Source organism: Bombus vosnesenskii, unplaced genomic scaffold (genome assembly GCF_011952255.1).
Source record: "Bombus vosnesenskii isolate JDL3184/JDL3185 unplaced genomic scaffold, Bvos_JDL3184-5_v1.1 scf7180000014540, whole genome shotgun sequence".
NCBI classification, from domain to species: Eukaryota; Metazoa; Arthropoda; class Insecta; order Hymenoptera; family Apidae; genus Bombus; species Bombus vosnesenskii.
This window is the reverse complement of record NW_022883508.1, coordinates 99,396-118,007: the sequence shown is the minus strand read 5'-3', so window position 1 is coordinate 118,007 and position 18,612 is coordinate 99,396. Positions and strand designations below refer to the sequence as shown.

At 35.1% G+C, this 18,612-nt stretch overlaps 1 protein-coding gene across 1 annotated transcript in view; it reads left to right on the top strand.

The window, feature by feature from the left end:
* The window catches only part of LOC117240066, a 92,159-nt gene extending 77,366 nt beyond the window's left edge, over nt 1-14,793 (top strand). The window contains exons 2-4 of the mRNA XM_033505923.1: nt 4,761-5,024; nt 8,554-8,783; nt 12,797-14,793. Of these exons, the coding sequence (XP_033361814.1) occupies nt 4,761-5,024; nt 8,554-8,783; nt 12,797-13,132 (830 nt within the window). The 3' untranslated portion in view covers nt 13,133-14,793. The remainder of the gene's footprint in view (nt 1-4,760; nt 5,025-8,553; nt 8,784-12,796) is intronic.
* The last annotated feature ends 3,819 nt before the right edge of the window (nt 14,794-18,612 follow it).

Here is an 18,612-nt window from a genome sequence, read left to right as displayed (position 1 = left end):
CACTCATTGAATACTTTTATGAATATACTATGAACATATTACACAAAATATTTGAAAATATCGTTAATATTGCGCGTAAAATGAATGAATGAACAGTTTTAATAATATAGAATTTAGTCACATGTAATTAACTATTGAAATTTTTAATAGTTTGTCGTGTTCTTTTCCCGTATATAAATTGCTCCTAATTTTATAAATTAAAACATCTTTCATACAAATATTGCCACAAATTAGACTCACCGCATTTCTCAAATACATTGCGATGTATCGTACAAATAGATTCGAAGAATTGAGAATATCGACCAGAAGTTGAAATTTCTGCAAATAAATTTGCTTTTCAGGCAATAGTTATTCGATGCTTGAGAAATTTCTGCGTTTACGATTCGCTCATAAAACTATAAGCCTATTCGCGTCGGATCGTAAACAGAGAGTAAAGATTTCTAACAATGCACAGTTTCTCGCACGATAAGAGATTCAACAGACTGCAGAAATACTGGAGAGATTGCTGTATGGAACAATCACGGCTTTACGGCCGTTTTATTGCCTTTGTACGACTTCTTTATGCCGTTAATTGACGGATTGCTGGAAGTATTGCCAAACAGAAAGCGCGAATGGATTTGAACCATGGTTAAGCCGTTGAACAAATGTGTGCGGCGAAAAATTTGGGAATGCAATATCTGTATATGAAAGGTGAACGTGCGGTGAATACATTTTTTCAAATAATTCTGCATATTTTTCTTTTGACAGCATATTTTTAATTTGAACGTGTGGATAAAGTTTAGATTGCAAATGTAAATCAGATGTAGATAAAATGTAAATTTAAAAATGTAATGTAATTGCTGTTGGTGGGAATACAAAATATTTTAATAATACATTAGAAATATTCCGTACAGATAAGTAATATAAAATAAATAACTCGACAAATTTCTTTGTAAAATATTCTATATTTACTTCATTTAATATATTGTGGAAATATAACAGACAAATAGTATAAAATGATTTATTTTCAGAATTCCGTAAAGTGTAACGTTATGTATATGTCCTGGTGAATGTAACTACAGTAACGAAGAGCCTTTCTCTATATTTGTAATTCCTTTTTCGAGAAATATTCAAAATATTTATTTTCATTCATCGTCAATCCCCGATTGCTACATACAACCGCGGCTTTGTCACCAACTTCTGCAATCTTCTTAGGAATTCCAATATTATTTAAATTTTCGAAGAAATTAATCCTACAACCGTGTAATCAATTTTTATTCTAAGATCCATCCAAAAATTACGTCTTCAAATGCGAATGGGCTCTTAAAATAAAACGACACTTCCAACTGAGAACTTCTACAGAATCATTTCAGAATTCCAAGTAAAATACGATTACTTTCAAAGTAAAAAAGCAGAAGAACAATAGTCTGGCCATTCGCCTGCTTAATACCGGGAACCAGTTCTTTGACGCCTTTGACGCAATCGTTTCGTCGCGATTGCCTCCTCCATACCATGGGCCGAGGTAATTCCGCTTGTTCTCGCGGTTTTATCGCATCCGTTGGCGGTTCGGCTCACGTGCCAAACGCATGACAAATTCGTACGATCTGGAAATCATTTACGATTTCGCACATTTTGACGGTTTTAGCCGCACGTCGCGACTGCAGAATTACTTTTCACGTTCCATACTCCCCCCTCTTTTTTTTCATTTTTCTTCCTTTTTTTTACACCCGCTCTCTGTGTGGACGTGAACGACAGACTAGGTTATTGTTTTAAGTGGCACGTAGCTGGCTCGCGATTTGACGCGGAACGAGTGCTACAGCCTCCAGGAATATCGTTTTTGGCACTGGTCGCCGAATTCTTCTCTAGGCGGTCCCTAGAGGACGGCGATAAAATGGCTCACGTGAAATTGAAGAGGGTTATCCCATAGTTTGGAGTTCAGCAACTTGAGTTGCAGAGGAATTTCTACAATTAAAAATCCTGATAGTCCAGTTTCGTAACCGTAAAAACGAAATCATTAGAATGATCAACATTTGTTTATCCTCCACACACACCCATTACGCGAATTACTGTCATTAATAAAAATACTTACCAGCCGAATATAATAGGGACGATCCGAAAAATAAATAACTTCTTTTAAACTTTAAATCTCGAGTAATGTCAAAATCCGAATGAGCTATGTAAATGTAGAAATTACCGCGATTTCGTCGTACAGTAAGTAATCGATAAAATCAAGTCAAAGGAATGTTATGCAATCAAACAAGCGTCCATTTTCTCCAATTGGGAAACGTATGCAAACGATATTCTAAAAATGTCGATGCGTTAAAATCGCACAATCGGCTGCAAAAGGGAATATCGTGGCGCCATTTCCAAGCAACACCCATTTTGGAGCCTGTTGGATTGCTTTTTGGAGGACGATAATTACACGAACCTCGTCGATCGGATATTTTTAATTAGCCAGACTATTCGCTACGATTGCTCGGCGAAGCAGGGAGATAAACAAATTAATGCAATCGCGTTAAACACTCGATCGAAGGACGAGAGAAAATTATTCCCTTGTAGAGATTCGGAGTTCCACGATTTTTGTGCTTCTTTTTTTTTAACACCCACTCATTACGCCGATAATTGCTATTTTTTTCTGCGCTCAGCCAACCGATAAACGAAGTTCGACTAGGGGCGAGCTGCTTTCAATGTAAACTTTTTGTCGTTTGTTTACACGACTAGCCAGCTGAACAAATTCTGTCGCATTTACATCTTTCACACAGCCGTTCGTTAATGAACTAGCTTTTTTTCAACGCTTTAAATATTCTCCGTAACTCCGCCCGGTGATCTCTTAATCAGAATAACGCCGATTATTCGAGCGAAAGGATGTTAAATGCGTAAAATGAAAACCTTTTGTACAAAATTTCTTTTTCGAGAAATCCATTCCGTGAATCTTTTGTCTGCCTAATGCATTTACTCCATTTACCAAAAATTTGTAATTGTTTTTCAATCGTAGCTAGGATTGTGCTATACCGATTCATCTGTCAATTTGATATTAAAAACTAAGAATATGAAGTTAATTGAGAATTAATTCTACGCGTTTCAAAGACGATTTTTTCCGAAATGAAGCTTGAAATGAGATAATTTCATTCCATACTTTTGATTCATTCTTGCACAAACGATCATCTTCTGCCTGTATAATACTTTTGACCTCATTATATGTAATGAAGGTACTTTAAAGTATACCACTTTCGTTAAAATCCTGTTATAAACTAAATGTGTTTAGAATCCTGATAGTACTTAGGAGTACATGCTACTGCTATGAAGGAACTTCTACGAAGTTCTCATTTCTTGGAAGGAAGTTCTCTTGATATCCGTGCACTCAGTGCTAGCATGTCTGGTATATGCGTAGGTGAAGTATATATTTTGAAGTATCTGATTTGAACAAGACAGTAAAATATATGAATCGCACAGTTCAAGATGCAAAATGTCGAAATTTAATAGAGAATTGAATGAAGTTTAGTAATTGAGTGAATTTCAATTACTAAATTTTGGTTAAGATACGAGATTGGTAGAATCACGAAAATATTGCTGAATGAAAGTAATTAAAATTATATAAATTAGAGTGCTACATAAACTACTAAATTTTCTTATGGATTAATTCTGGTAACATTAAATGTCTATTAATTCTTTGAGTTACACATTGACAACACGAAATAAATGCACGTAATAAACAAAACTAATGCAAGTGCAAACTAATTTTAACTTAAAAAATAATAATCTCTTTGACGTGCAGATAACAGCGTAGTATTTTTTCCTTATACATAATATTTTCACTGAGAAAGGGATCGTTGCAGCAAAATTTTATTCCCAACGTTCCGAAATCATCGAACTCACAAGCATTGATTTATCTTTCCTATTTACATTCTTCGCCTTAAAGGAAACTGGTAGAAGATACCGATAAAAGCTCACCGCTCTTCCTTCACCTCCCATGAAATACTCTTCGTCTCAAACATAGTTCCACAAGGAAAACCAAACATCAATGGAAACCAATTTCTCTTTTACTCTCGAGCTTTGAAATTTACTGCCTTTCTTTCACCAACTTTCGACCTTTCTATCCCCATAAAATACTTCTCCATATTAAAGAGAACCAAAGAGAAGACATTCGATCACTTTTCTCCAATTTCAAAATTTATATCGGCATATCCGTTAAAACTTTATTGGCGCTTGATGTCGTAAAACGAGTTACAAAGTAAGATAAAAAAATAGGCGAATTTACATAAGTTAATTATCATCACTTGGAATGAATTCGAGCAGTAAAAGAAAATTCTGTAACACGTAATTGCAATGGCTACAAAAACTACACACACTTATTCACCAAGCATTATTTTAGCAAATCTTGCATATCATTTTCACAGTATCGATTTATTTCTAGTCGTATAAAACTACTATTATTTGCCTAATTGTTTATGGTCTTACGAAGGTACTATTAATTACTCAATGTTTTATAAACATATGAACGTACTACCAAATGACGTGGAATTTAATATACCTGAACCTAATTATGTATGCTACAATAAATGCAATGGTGCATACCTTTCGTAACCATTGTACATACGCTTTGCGTATCTTCAAAATCGGATAATTTTTCGAATTTCCGAATTGAGGACCTTCCCTTCTTTCCACGCAGGTCCTACGGGAATTACACTGTGAAACCTTAAAATTCTCAATTACGAAATCTAACATCTTTACCGTGCTCTTTTAAAAAATTCTCAACGTGTACGAAACTTTTATTTTTCCAGGAGCCTCCATACAGCTTCTAAGGCTAGATGTGCCGAAGATGGCGGACCCAAGATGGGAGAAGGTGATACTAAAATGCGAGTACGATCTGGGCGGTGAGGATTTGTATTCCGTCAAATGGTACAAGGACGGGGCTGAGTTCTTCAGGTTCATGCCAGGCTCGAGACCTCCTGGCCGTAATTTCTCCGTTGATGGAATATACGTTGACGTGAACAAGAGCGACAGCAAACAGGTGACGCTGTTGGGACAGGCGAACAATCGAAGAGGTTCGTAGAGAAACGCGATTTGTCCCGTTTGCTCGATTTAACGATCATTGTTCGTGCGTACTCGACGAGGCTTTTGCTTGTGCGATCGTAGTCTGAGGGGAAATTCACGGGCATCTGAGGATCGATGGATTTCGAGGAAAGGGGTGTATCAGGTGAATCATGCGCGACGATCGACTGTCGAGGGTTTGTCGAGCGAGAGGTCGTGAAGCTGTAGCATGGAAAGCAGCGCAATTTACCAAGAAATTATGCGGTTTAATGTGCACCGAGTGTTGATAAATTGTTAACTGCTGCGGGGAGTGTTTCGAGCTGAATTGAACCTCGACGAGGTTGCGCGTTTCAGGTTCTGTATTGGTTTGCGCATTTCAATGCCGGTAAGAGTAGGATGCCCTATCGCGATTTGTTTCTACGGATTCTTAGTTTTCCTGAGAGGTTTGAAGCATCCTGCGTTTGGATATTATCTGGATCCTTTTGTAGAATTAAAGCAATATTGTTAGTGAAATTGAAAAAACTGTTTGGTATAATAATAATAGAGATTGGTGATAAAACAAGCGAAATTTTAAAAATTGATCTTGGTAGTTTTTGTAAGATATTTAATTTTACGAAAACCTTTTACAAGGAAAATTTAAGAAAAAGAGTGTAAAATATAGAATCGTAAGTTTTTCTCTTCAACTCTAATGAATTTCATTATCAGTCCTAATATATCTTTTCTTCCGACTTTTCAACTCATTAAACTCGCATACATCTTTCCCATCATCTTTTATCCATTTATCATACAGGCTAAATTATTGAATTTGTATTTCTAGCTTTACATTTAATTACCTTTAGCCGTTCAGACACCTAGAACTCACGTTTTCCATCATTTCTTTACGTCCATTTAAGTTTTTCATCCAAAATACAGTAAGAAACGCGAATAATAAGAAATAATCTACACTATTATATTCCTTAATCTTGCAATTAACTATCTTCATTCCCTCAAACAGTGAAAATTCATCTCCTTCCTTTTATCCTCATAACAAACTGCAATACTTCTCCGTAATGTCTAAGCAAACGTGAAACAGGAGAAACAAATCTTCTTGAAACTCGATTTTTTCGCAATTTTAGATTAAAATCGAAACAGTAATTCTGCGAGATCTTACGAAACTTCAGGCGATGAAAGTTAACGGGCTGCCTGAAATTTCACTTAAATAACCAACGAACTTTCCTCGTCGCGAATGAAACTGGCCCCTATTAAATTTCTATTCCCGCCCATTTTTCACTGGTCCACGAGGATCTACGTTCTTCCACCATCCTTACGCCTGCTATTAGGTTTCTAATCTTCAAGGTGCTTGCATTCGAGCTTTCAAAGTAGTCCGCGTAATTTTCTTAATTCATTATAATCGAAAAGGCTGATCTTGTGATGAATTTCCATGGCGCGATGCCTTATTCTTTTCTATTTAGCTTCGTTCGTCGACGATGCTTTTCTAGAACAACGTTCCCCGACGTTTTGCAAATCTTGTTACTTAAATTTAAGAAAAAAATGTATTTAGTCGAGCGAAGAAAATTGTATTAACCCTTTGTTCTCTGACTCACTAAAGTAATAAAAGCTACTCCAGAAAACATGTTTTTTAGGACTTGAACTTGTACACGTCTCACCTGTATTTTTATTGCCCTCTTATCGCTCTTTCATTATAACAAAAAGATTATTTTAAAATATTTGAAAATTGATTCTGTTCGTACAATATCTTGTTTGCTTTGTAATTTATCAAGCTATAGAATGTACAAATCTATGGATCCATCCTCTTTCGAATATTTAATTCAGCACACATTAAACACCTAAAGGCGTAAAAATAGATTTTTCAGAATATTGTAATTTAACTATATCCAGATTTAATTGTCGAAAATTTGTCTAATGAAATTTCGTTCGAAACAAAATTGTAATTCAAAATAACCATATTGATTTCCCAGAAAACATTTTGTAACTGCCTCGAGGGTCACGTTTCACTGATTGGAAATCTAAATAAAATCTGAAGTATGCTTTTCAAATCAGTCTCGCAAAAAAGCACGAGTTCGTGTTTAACCTCGTCGATGGGGCAACGGCAACGATCGAACGTTTCCTTAAAAGGAATTAGAGCGTGTTGTAAGTCGTGAAAGAGGAAACTGACAGCATGGTAATTTTGTCTGCGCTAAGGCTTTTTTGAGATTGGTGCTGAGAAATGGTTGGGAGTGATTCGTTTCATCTAGATATTGTTCGTATGGATTCGACGTGAAGGAAGGTTTTGGGTAGGGGTGATCGATAGAGAGGCTGTGTAAAAGAAATTTTTGAAGTTATGAATTATGCGGAAATATATATTTTTTAAGAGATGACATAGAGTATTTGAAAACAACTTCTTTCTGATTTCATATCATAGAAAGAAAGTGTAATACCTTATCATAATAATCACTTGATATCTCGAGATTAACGAAGATATAGAAAATGAGAAAATAATTCTGTTTCTTTTTCCATTTCAAAACACTGGCTCGTCATTTCAATATTATTCCGTAATTGTTTAATATTCTTGTATTAATCCTGTCGCATTTCCCATCTTTGTGGAAATACCATACGGATACATAAAATGTCATATTGCGTTAAAAATAAGTAGGTCGGAACAATAGCAAGACATATTGTAATATTTGAGAAAGAAGTTAATTTTCATGGTAATGAAGTATTGTTAATTCGATACAGTAAAAAGCAACAGATTAATTCGATTTATTCGTTTAAATATCCTCTTTAACTGTTATTCAGGGAATTAGGGTCTTAACAGAAATAAGGGAATGCAAATTTTTTTCAATTTAAAAACTCATTAATTAAACACGCGTTAATCGGTAGGACATCAATGAACCCATTCTATACGAGCAGAGAGTACAATTTATTCAAACTTTTTACCTGTGCATATGATTATTATACGTTGTATTAAACGTTTTAATCATTGTTCCTGCATTGGTGTTATATAAATGCAGTTGGATTCATTATCAGTCACGAATGGATTATAAGCTTTGTTTTTCCCTCGCTATCCGTTATGTGTATTATTTTACTCTTGTTTTATTGATTCCATATTGACAGGAATTTTCTGTCATGAAATCTACATCCGAAAAATGTTCATGTCATTTAAAATAAATTAAAAAAGTCATTAAAAGTCATTCTATCCAATACTTTAGTAACAGAAACTACCTATATTATCTCTTCGGTTCTCAATTATTCCTCTTCTTTTATATCCAACGAATATTTAATTCGTAAAGGTATATAATATTTGTATTCGATATTTTTCAAAAAAGTGGCTCGAAAAATATTTTTCCAATATTCGAAAAAAATATTTTGATGCTACTGAGGTAGGTTATACTTTTTTGAGTTTCTAAGGTTGCTTTTACTTTTCGAGGAATAGGATTTATTCATAAGAAAAAAATTCAGCAAAATTGACCAAGATGAAGGTACGAAGACACTCCAGTCACCAATGTATTAATCGAATAAAATAAAGTAAAGAACAGCGATGTAACAAAGTAATTTACACGACAGGTAAGGTGAACCTCATGGGATCGTACGGTTGCGAGGTGTCCTCGGAGGGGCCCAGTTTTCTTACGATCTACGGCGAGGCAAACATGAGCGTTGCTATCCCGCCAAAGGAACGACCCAGTCTGCGCGGTCTTCGACCGTCTTACGAAGTGGGTGAGACACTCCAAGTGGAATGCAGTTCCGCGGCCAGCTACCCTCCAGCCCAGCTCGTCTTTATCCTCAACGGGAAAGAGGTAAGAGAAAGAAAGAGTTTTATGAGAATGTACGGGTATTAGAGCCTGGAGAGACATTTCGTTGCCATCCGTGAACTTCAGAATTCCTGATTGTAGTCGGCCTGGAAAAACGACTCGCTCGAGGCGGACTTCTTTTTCCTCAACTTCCTTCCGCGATTCTGATTTTTCCCTCATGTGTCTTTTCGCTTGTGGGTTCGTTTATCTAGTTCAACGCTTTAACAGTGGATTCTGTTGAATTTCTTGACATATTAAGAATTGGATAATTATCGATTTAATTATAATACAATTTAATATCGCCCATATAATTCAATTAATTTTTATTTGTTTCTCTTCGTTCGTTTAATTTAAAGTTTTGGAAGTTTTGATTCCACTCTATTTCACTTAATATCATATTGTTAAGCATTCGACCTTTCAACGTGGATCATAATTAAACCTTCGATTCTTCATCCAAACGAAACTCGTCGATTTGCATCCTTGAGAACAAGCTGTCGTCATCCTTCTTACAAATTTTAGCTCGATTTAACCCGCTGAGAACCGCTGAATTTTCTTGACACTGTTATGAACGAGCACTTGCCCTGTTTCTAGCGATTTAACACACAGCATGTCGTGTATAAACATTTATTATCTGTAAAACAGCGCGAGGTACGTGCGGTCCGTTTGATCGCGCGATATCCAATGTGAAATACGGTGCAGTCTATCCTAATGTATCGCCTAGACCAGATATACGAAGAAAGGTGCTCTCAGGCGATTCTCTGATCTCAATGTTTATCGTTTCCTTGATAAACGATCGTCTGTGACGATAAATATGATTCCGTCCCACTTTGTTTTAAAGAATCGTTCTTGTATCGAGTTGGTCGATGTTTCACATTGCTTGTTTCAATATTAAAACTGTCCTAATTGCATTCTCCTTTTTCAAAAGATTTTCTAGCCATTAAACGAACTTGGTTTTCTAAAGTACGTTTGTTTTAAATGTTTGATTAAGTATTTTTGTAAGTACTAAAAATAAACATGTTTCGGATGAAAGTTCGATTTGATGGAGGAAACTTAACAAGATATTTTGATTTTTCTTTTATATTCTCATTTAAACAGATTTCAATGCCAATGTAGCTTTCTTAAATGGAATTAAGATACCTGGATCGAAAAATTTTGTTTCAAGGGTATTTTAACTCTAATCTCGCAAGACTTATCATATGAAGAACACGGAAAAGAAATAATACCTAAATATAGAAAATAAATGGTAATATTACGTATTGAATATTACGTATCAATTTTTAGAAAAAATACAGGTAATGGGTATGCATGGATATTTAATTTGTTTTTTCTTAATTGGAGAATTTTTTGTATAAAAATGGAAACAGTATTTATTCAAGTGGAATTATTTTAATTGAAAACAATAATGAATATTGAATTCTTTTAATTGAGAGGCGATATACAGAAACGATACCGAATTATTTTTGAATTAAAGATTGAACAATCGTTTCACGAATTTTTACTTATTTTAAATCGGGAATAACAACTCGACTCCGGATGCTCAAACATTTCTGAGAAATTTCAAAATGCAAAAATTTCAGGACTAGATACAATGTACGTAAAACTATATAAAATATTTAGTGGGTGTGACAAGTATATAAACACTTATTTTGTAATAAAACAAACAAATGTATATATGTCGGGTTTACATTAGAATTAGGGTTAGGGGCGTGAAACGAATTTTCGTTTGGGTTACACGTTGTCGTTATGCAATAGAGAAGACATTGACTAGTGCAAATACGATTATTATAGAACCGGACAAGTAACCGTGGTAGTTAGGTACTCGAGAAACTAATGACAATGATCCTAGGTTCAATAACGAATCCGCGGTCGACGGGATGATAGATGAACGTACTCACAAAATCTAAGTCGGACGCGTAATATTCACTGGTCGTAAGGGGTTACTCTTTTTCATCGATGAGATCGCGAGCGGGAATGACTTTCCCGTCCCGATGATGCCACAGAGGAAAACTATATTGGGGTGTGTCTAAGGACACGAGATCATCGGATTCGTCGAGAAAAGCCTTCATTCAGAAAGTAAGGGAAATTGGCGTTGCTGCTAATTGGTCAATCTCCATATCGGTGGTTAGAAAAAGATGCTAGCCGCCCTCAAGGGAAAGTTGCTAGTGGGAGACGCCGCTCGTTGAAAAATAGGTCTCCCCTATTTTCCCGTAGTTGGGACAAAGACTGTTTGTCTGTTTGAAGGACTTTAGTTGACTAAATCTTAAGATTTATAACGGGCCCTCGAGCTAGCTGAACATGTACTGCGGAGACGCATCGACATCTGGCAATCATCTTACTCGAAGAATAGGGTCTGCGTGTGGCGAGCTACGGGACAGAGACCGTTGGTATGTTTATTGTCGAGTGTTACAACTATTTCCTTTTTAAGGAGAGCTATAGAATTATTCCATGCCTTTGTTAGACAAAGCGTTCATCCCGTGACCGCGGCTACGTTCGGCGACTGACTGTCGCCTCGAGCCCAAGCTCATTATCACAACTCTCGAACAATTACAATCGGATTGAATAACTACAATTGTTCAATTACAGCTATAGTAGACTCTAGATTACAATGTTGCGGGATTATCCAAAATTCCAAAGGCTCCGGTGTTCTTTCATCTCCGACATATATATATATATATATATATATATATATATATATATACATAATATATATATATATATATATATACATAAAAGGATACTTTAGAATATTAGAATAAAATAAATATATCGATTTACATAAAAACATTAATTTTCATAAACGTCCATAATCCGATAATATTGTACATCAATCTGTAATATTGCTAAGTGATCAGATACACGATTAAATTGATCAAAAAAATTGATAGATTTTGATTGAGGCGTAGAAACTTGCAAACATAGAAACTTTCCCAGTTGGAATGGTCTCTCGAAATTGACGGTGTCGTAAACGTAACAACGTAAAACAACGAGCGTTGAACTGGAATGGGGTGAGGATTGAGAATAAAAAGTCCTGGAAATTAAGAGAACGCGCGATGCCTTTGAATTGCAAATTCAACGCTAGCGAAGGATATAAAATCATGGGAACCGCTTAAAAGGTGCTCGTTTAGTGTTCTCGCGACCGCGCCCCTTTATTCAGGCCCCTTAAAAAGTTCGTCGTGGTGGGGCATGGAGAAATTAAAACCGTCAGTTTAGACTCGAGCATACTTTTAAAGTTGCTTACTGTGCATTCAGCTGCTGTTTTCGTTTTAAAAAAAATAACAGACGGAAAGCTGCCCTATTAAATTTGCCTCGACCATCAACCAAGAAAGTCAGTTCAGTTAGATGGTCGGTTAACGTCTTGCGTATTGCGATGGTGTTTTAAGAACTGTCATTAATAGAAGGCGGATTTTTATGAAAATTGATATTTGTATGCACGCAACTAAAGAAACAGGACTTAGATAGAAATTTGTTTTATCTACTAAGAATTATGACAAACACTCTACTTTGGATATTTTATATTCTTTTGTATATTATGTGCATTCTATGCATTTTTACGTCTTCAAATTTCCCATAAATGCTTAAAAACTTGCATTCTAAATATTCATTTCTTTTCCCTGCATTATAACATTCTGATAGAGAATTATTCAACGATATTTTTAAACAATTAATCATCCTGTTGAAACTATGATAACCATATCCAGCTTAATTTTATCTATTAATGTGTATCAATGGTTCTTATTAATTAATTCCTATCAATTTAAATTCACTTTAACATTTAAAATGGCTCGTGTCTAAACTGCGCATTAATAATCCATTAAATCCATGCATCCCCTAATTGATCAAATTTCTCCAGTCATCCAAATACGTTATCTTAACGTCCCTCCATTAACCAGAAAATTTAGTGCAGAGTTCTCTAGTATACTCGCCATTCATCTCTCCACTCTTGCATGAAATTTCACCTCGAAAGACAAGGATCATCTCACTACCATCTCACTCTCACTATCACCCTCTGTCATCAACAGGTGAACAAAGTGTTGACCAGAGAATTGCCAAGCTCAGCCTCCTCAGAGGATAACATCGTATCCTCGACGCGACTAGGGCTGACTCTACGCCTGGAACGACACCATTTCCCCGGAGGAACTTTGAATCTCAGCTGTCAGTCCACTTTGCCAGGGATCATGGACGCGAGGGCGCTTGAGAGAACGGAAACCGCAACGTTGGCCGCCAGCAATCAACGACTGGCGCAAGAACCGCCTAGATCCGGATGCATCGTAAACCTTCCATCCCTGTTCGTCATGACCTGCTGTTTCTTACTGCGATCGTTTAATCACGGTATATTAGCAGTTTCTTATGTTTAACCTACGACCAGTTGGAAATCGCCACTGGAGCTCGTTCGATCGTTCTGGGATCACTTTGTTCGGTAATGTTGCTTTACAGGTTTGGGTATACTCTGATTGAAATATAAATAAAAATATTGTATCGTTTTAGATGCTTTATTAGTTTTATTTTGGAATTAATTAAATGTTTAAAAGTAACATAAGAACTATTTTGTGTCAAAATTCGATAATTGTATATTTTATGTTTTAGTCAATTCTTTCAAACAAAAGTATAAACAATTTGGATTTTAATATAAAATTGAATTTTAAATGGCATGTGTTTGAAACTTATGTGGTACAACTAGGTTGTTATATAATATATATAACAAGATTTGCATCCAGAGTAATTTTATATCTAATTATATTTTAATAATACGTATTTGAAAAATTATGAAATAATCGGTTCTCGAATATTTTATTTACATAAAATATATTCACGACTATCAATCGAATATGCCCAAGCTTGTTGCCTCTCAAATATCGAAAGAAGCCAAAAGATCCAACTTTCCTTCACTGCTAGTGTGTGATTTCATTTCTCCTGCGGAAGCTCTCGTTGATATTTCGTGCGAGCAATTTTTAAGAAATTTCCTTAATTTTTCAATGCAACTGAAGACTAAAAAAAGTTAGATTTCATTAGACTTTTTAAATTTTAGGCCGATATTAGTCAGGAAAACAACTTTTTTTTAATTCTTCGCTATCACTGTGAAATTCATCGTATCACAGAAAATTGCTCGCATTAGACGTCTTCTCGGTCACATTCGCGGGCAAAACTTTTTTCTTAACTTTTCACTGACAAAGAGAAAATCTTACAAAAAGAAGAAGAGACAAAATTACTGTTGCTAGGCTTTTTGAATTCGTTTGTTAGGCGAAAATTAGCCTTGAAACGAATTTTTTCTTCACTGCCACCATGAAATTTCGTTGCTCATGCAGAAAAGACTCTTGTTAAAAATAATTCCACGAAGGAATTTTACGTACACGCATGTAATATGTTAATATACGTGTGAATAAATGCATAGGATGAATAAAGTACGTGAAGTATATGATTCAAGTATATCAATGGTCATGTAGAGGAGATGGAAAGCGAAGATGAAAAAGCTCTATAGCAATATAATTTAATTGAAACAGCGAGTCGTTTACGCAAGACGCGACATTGTACATAGTGTATGATTGTGAATTAGATTTATGACGGTGTGTAATTAAAAAAAAGAGAGGGTGGGTCGGGGTAAACACGGTGAAAGTAAGCAGGAGAATTCATTAGGATCTCGATGAGGATGAAGTGATATCACAATCACGCGACGTGTGATTCGTTTTACGAATATTAAAAAATAAAGTGAGAGAGTGATTGGTATCGAACGACAAAAGGCATAAATTTGAATCGATGGCGGTTGAAGTATAGGGTGATTCACGTTTATGGCGTTCGGGATAATTGAACTGTTCTTTTTTTTCTCTTGGATCTCTCAACGCATCCTTTTTGGTGGCGTACAAGAATTTATATATACATACATAAATATATTATATATATACATATACGTATATGTATACACGATGATGAATTCGTCATATTTACGTTTTACTGTAATTTTACATGATCCATATCTGATCGTTATGACATTTCAAACAATAAAGAGGAACATCAGGCAGAATTTTGTTCATGTTCTTTTACTTTAAAACCTTCCCTTTTAGAATTTGAGAATCAGGTAAGATTGCCATTTGACATTAAAATTTTTTAATATTCCACATATTAATGTTGTTTTAACTTAGGTTTAAAAAATTTTTATATTTTTGGACGCTATCGCACAATTGTACTAATACTATTGTATTACTGAAATTTTATAAATCACGGATCATCTTATTGTCCTGTTTGATATAAAATTGCGAAAGGGAATTCTATAATTTAAATAACTTACAATTCGTCAATTTAATAATATATTAATTGATAAATTATTGTGCAAGAGTGTACTGTAGCGTGTATATATGCATATACTTTAATATACAATACACAAAGGATTATGAAAGTGGAGTTATGAACAAAATGGACAGGTATATATATAAATAGGTATTAATTATGTTTTCAATAAAAGATAACATTGTCTCGTCAAAAACGGCATCCCATTTCTAACAACTACAAAAGCATTATAATAAAATTGATAAATCTAGTATTAGTTCAAATTAAGTATTTTCTTCATTCACAGATATACGACTTTCATATTTCTAGCTAACTGCTAAAGTAGAGAATGTGAGGGACACATGAAGAGAAACAACGCAATTAAACATAGTAAAAAGCGGTGTTATGCGGTATTGTAACGTAAACCATAAATTATATCGATTACTAGGTTTGGCTATTCCCATAAACCTCCCTATCTCTTCCTCGAATCATAATCCGAACCCTTAGAACCCTTACATAACATTAATTCACTCAATATTTTACATAAATGCTTAAATACACCTCCAGGTGTTACATGGGTCCGTTATCTGCACCTTATACTACGATTGCGTACGTATAAAATACAGTTCCTGTTAAGTTTCATAATCTTATCACTTAACACAATCGTAAATTCGCGCTAGACTCACTAATGCTTAAAAGTCTTCCAATTATAATTTTCGTACTCATATCATAATCTCGCGGTCATAGCCGCATTATGACGTTCATTGCATTAAAAAATACTGTTATCTTCCCCTTCTGTCACTTTTTATTCCTTTAGCTTTACCCTTTTAGTAGATACTATCATCTAAAATAAATACTCTCTCTGTCTTTCATTATTTCTCTTTAAAATTGCCACACGATTCCCTAATACATTATTTTTTCCTTAAAAATTTCATTTCTTCCTTTTTCTCCCTTTTTTTAGTCATTCTTAAACATATTTGATACTATATCAAGTCTTCCATTAAAACTGTCATCTAAACTCTTAAAATATTACTTTGCCCTCTCAGAAATAATGTTCTCTACCTTTCTTCCCTTTTCTTAATAATTTTCTGAAATATCCGACACTACACCGACTATTCCATTAAGATTGTCACCAAATCCTTTAAAAATTTATTTTCCTTTCCTTACTTCCCATCTCTTTCCACAAAATATTTCATAAAAATTTGACGTTTTCTATAAAAATTGTTACCGAAATTCTTACGAAAATTATCCACTTCTTCCAGAACCTTCTTCTTCCATCTTTACCACTTCTTCTTCAAACTTTTCGTTATTAACTCCATACGATGTATAAACTATCAGGACCCGTGATTGTTACTCTTTAAAAATCTATTAAACACATTATTATTACATATTAACTACGTAACCATCAGATAAACTACTATACATAAGATCCACGTAAGACAGCTTCTTCTAAAACCGTGCCGGGCTTCTCACAGCACGTCGCTGTTTTAATCAATGTGAAGCATCGGTCTTTCTCATTTCAAAAAACTAATAGAAGGCATATTTTCGCAAAAAGAAAAAAAATTGATACACTATCCCACCTATCCTACAGAATTTCAATTTAACAATGTACATATTGTTCTTTCTCCGCCAGTTTTCATTTCCGGTAACACGGGTCTTCACCAATGAATTACCTTGCATCGTCAGGATCGCGGCCCTCCTCGATAACAGGTTCGCCGGGATAAAAGCGATTAGAGATGGCAAAAGGGGAGGAACGATTTAGCAGGCGGTAAACAGTCGAAACGGGAAATCCAAATCCCGCCAGGAGGGATTTCCGGTAGCTCGATCATCCCCTTCCAACTCTCAAACCATCCACTAGCCGAAGTATACCGACTTCGACCTATCGGCCGAGAATTCACAGGTTCCTCTTCCTTCCCGATTCGATTTCCAGATTAATTAAGGATAGCTGGCCTGAAAGGACGCCCTCGAGGATCCTTTCGAGCGTCGAACTTCCGAGGAAAGGCGTAACGAGACACCGATTCGTGTCCGTTTCACGAGACACCGAACACGATAATGACATTTTTTCGCCGATTCTCAACGACTAGGCCACGGTAGCGCGTTAATGAGAAACGACCATTGGTCCCTCTGATACGAATTCGTGTCCCTACCACTTAAGGGAATGGTTAACAGCTGCTTCGATCGACAAAAGGGGCTCTGTTGGCCTAGTCACGATCCGTTACAGCTAGGAGACGGGCTCGTTTGCGATACATGGGGAAACGGTTCGAGTTGATCGATTCAATTGATGGTTGACAATGGCCTACGGCTTCTCGATGCTGTCTGTGTGCTCGTTAGGATAATAGAACGTTGTTGTAGGGTTATTCTTTTCATTATTGATGGACAGAGTTTGAAAGTTTATCGATATTCTCGACATATTGGAATTTGTAGATAAAATCTTTAATCGTTGAACATACAATTCAGTTATTATAAATTCATTACTATGGTGATGGTTGCAATGCATCTACGGCTACTTGCTGTGATCTGTGTGTCGATGGAGTTTACGGGCTGTTTAAGGATAGTTCATTAATATCTCCAAGATATTGGGATTTGCACAATAATATACTATACAATTAATTATATGAGTGAATCTTGAGAAAACTAGAGACTCGGCTTAAATCACGAAAACTTCTATCGTACGCAATTTTTTCAACTGTATAATTCTGCAGAGCTTGACTAATTTTATTTCCAAACTTTTACTATTACTCAAAAAAATTTATTAACACAGGCGACTTACAACTCGCGAGTTAGAAAATTTCGCTAATAATATTAGCTCAATGTGTCGCAAGTTTCCAAGTACTTCTATAATATTCGTTTTAAGTATAGTTCAGAGTCTGAAGATCGTAAAATGATTCTTACTTCTTGACCTCCTTTGTATTCGCAAATGAGATATCTGCTAATACGTTGTCGTTTATACGACTCTTTGGACGAGAATCTCGTGTATATATATTTTACATTATTTATAACTGAATGTTATCTGATATAATAGAAAAATTAATAAACTATGCTTTTAAAGGTATAATATATTCTATGTTTAGCGTCGTTAATCTCTGCATTCACGAGCCTTGTGAAATGTTTCTCGAATATTTGAAAGAAATATCTCGTGTGTCTGTTCTGTAGAATTTCAAATTGAATGTTCTTTTGTATAAATACAAACAAATACATACATATTCTACATATAGCTCAATAAATGGGCTGCGGGTATTTATGGAAATTTATGTTTTTATAAACACAATTAAAGAGATAGAACATAAGCATAAATTTATTTCACCACCCTTCTAGAATTATACTTTAAATCTCACAAATTGCGTTTTCATACAATCCGATTTCGAAATCCTTTGTTTCGATACTATTTTCAAACAACGCTCGTTAATTCCTTCTGTATAAAAGCCTCTTGACGGAATTAACCGAATAAAAGATCAAATCAAACAAGTTAAAATGTAATTAGCAACACGATGTCGATCATCTTTGAACGAGGCCAGGTAGGGATAAATAAAGCTCGAGCTACTACGATCGAAAAAATAGCTCTCGAACGAAGGAAATA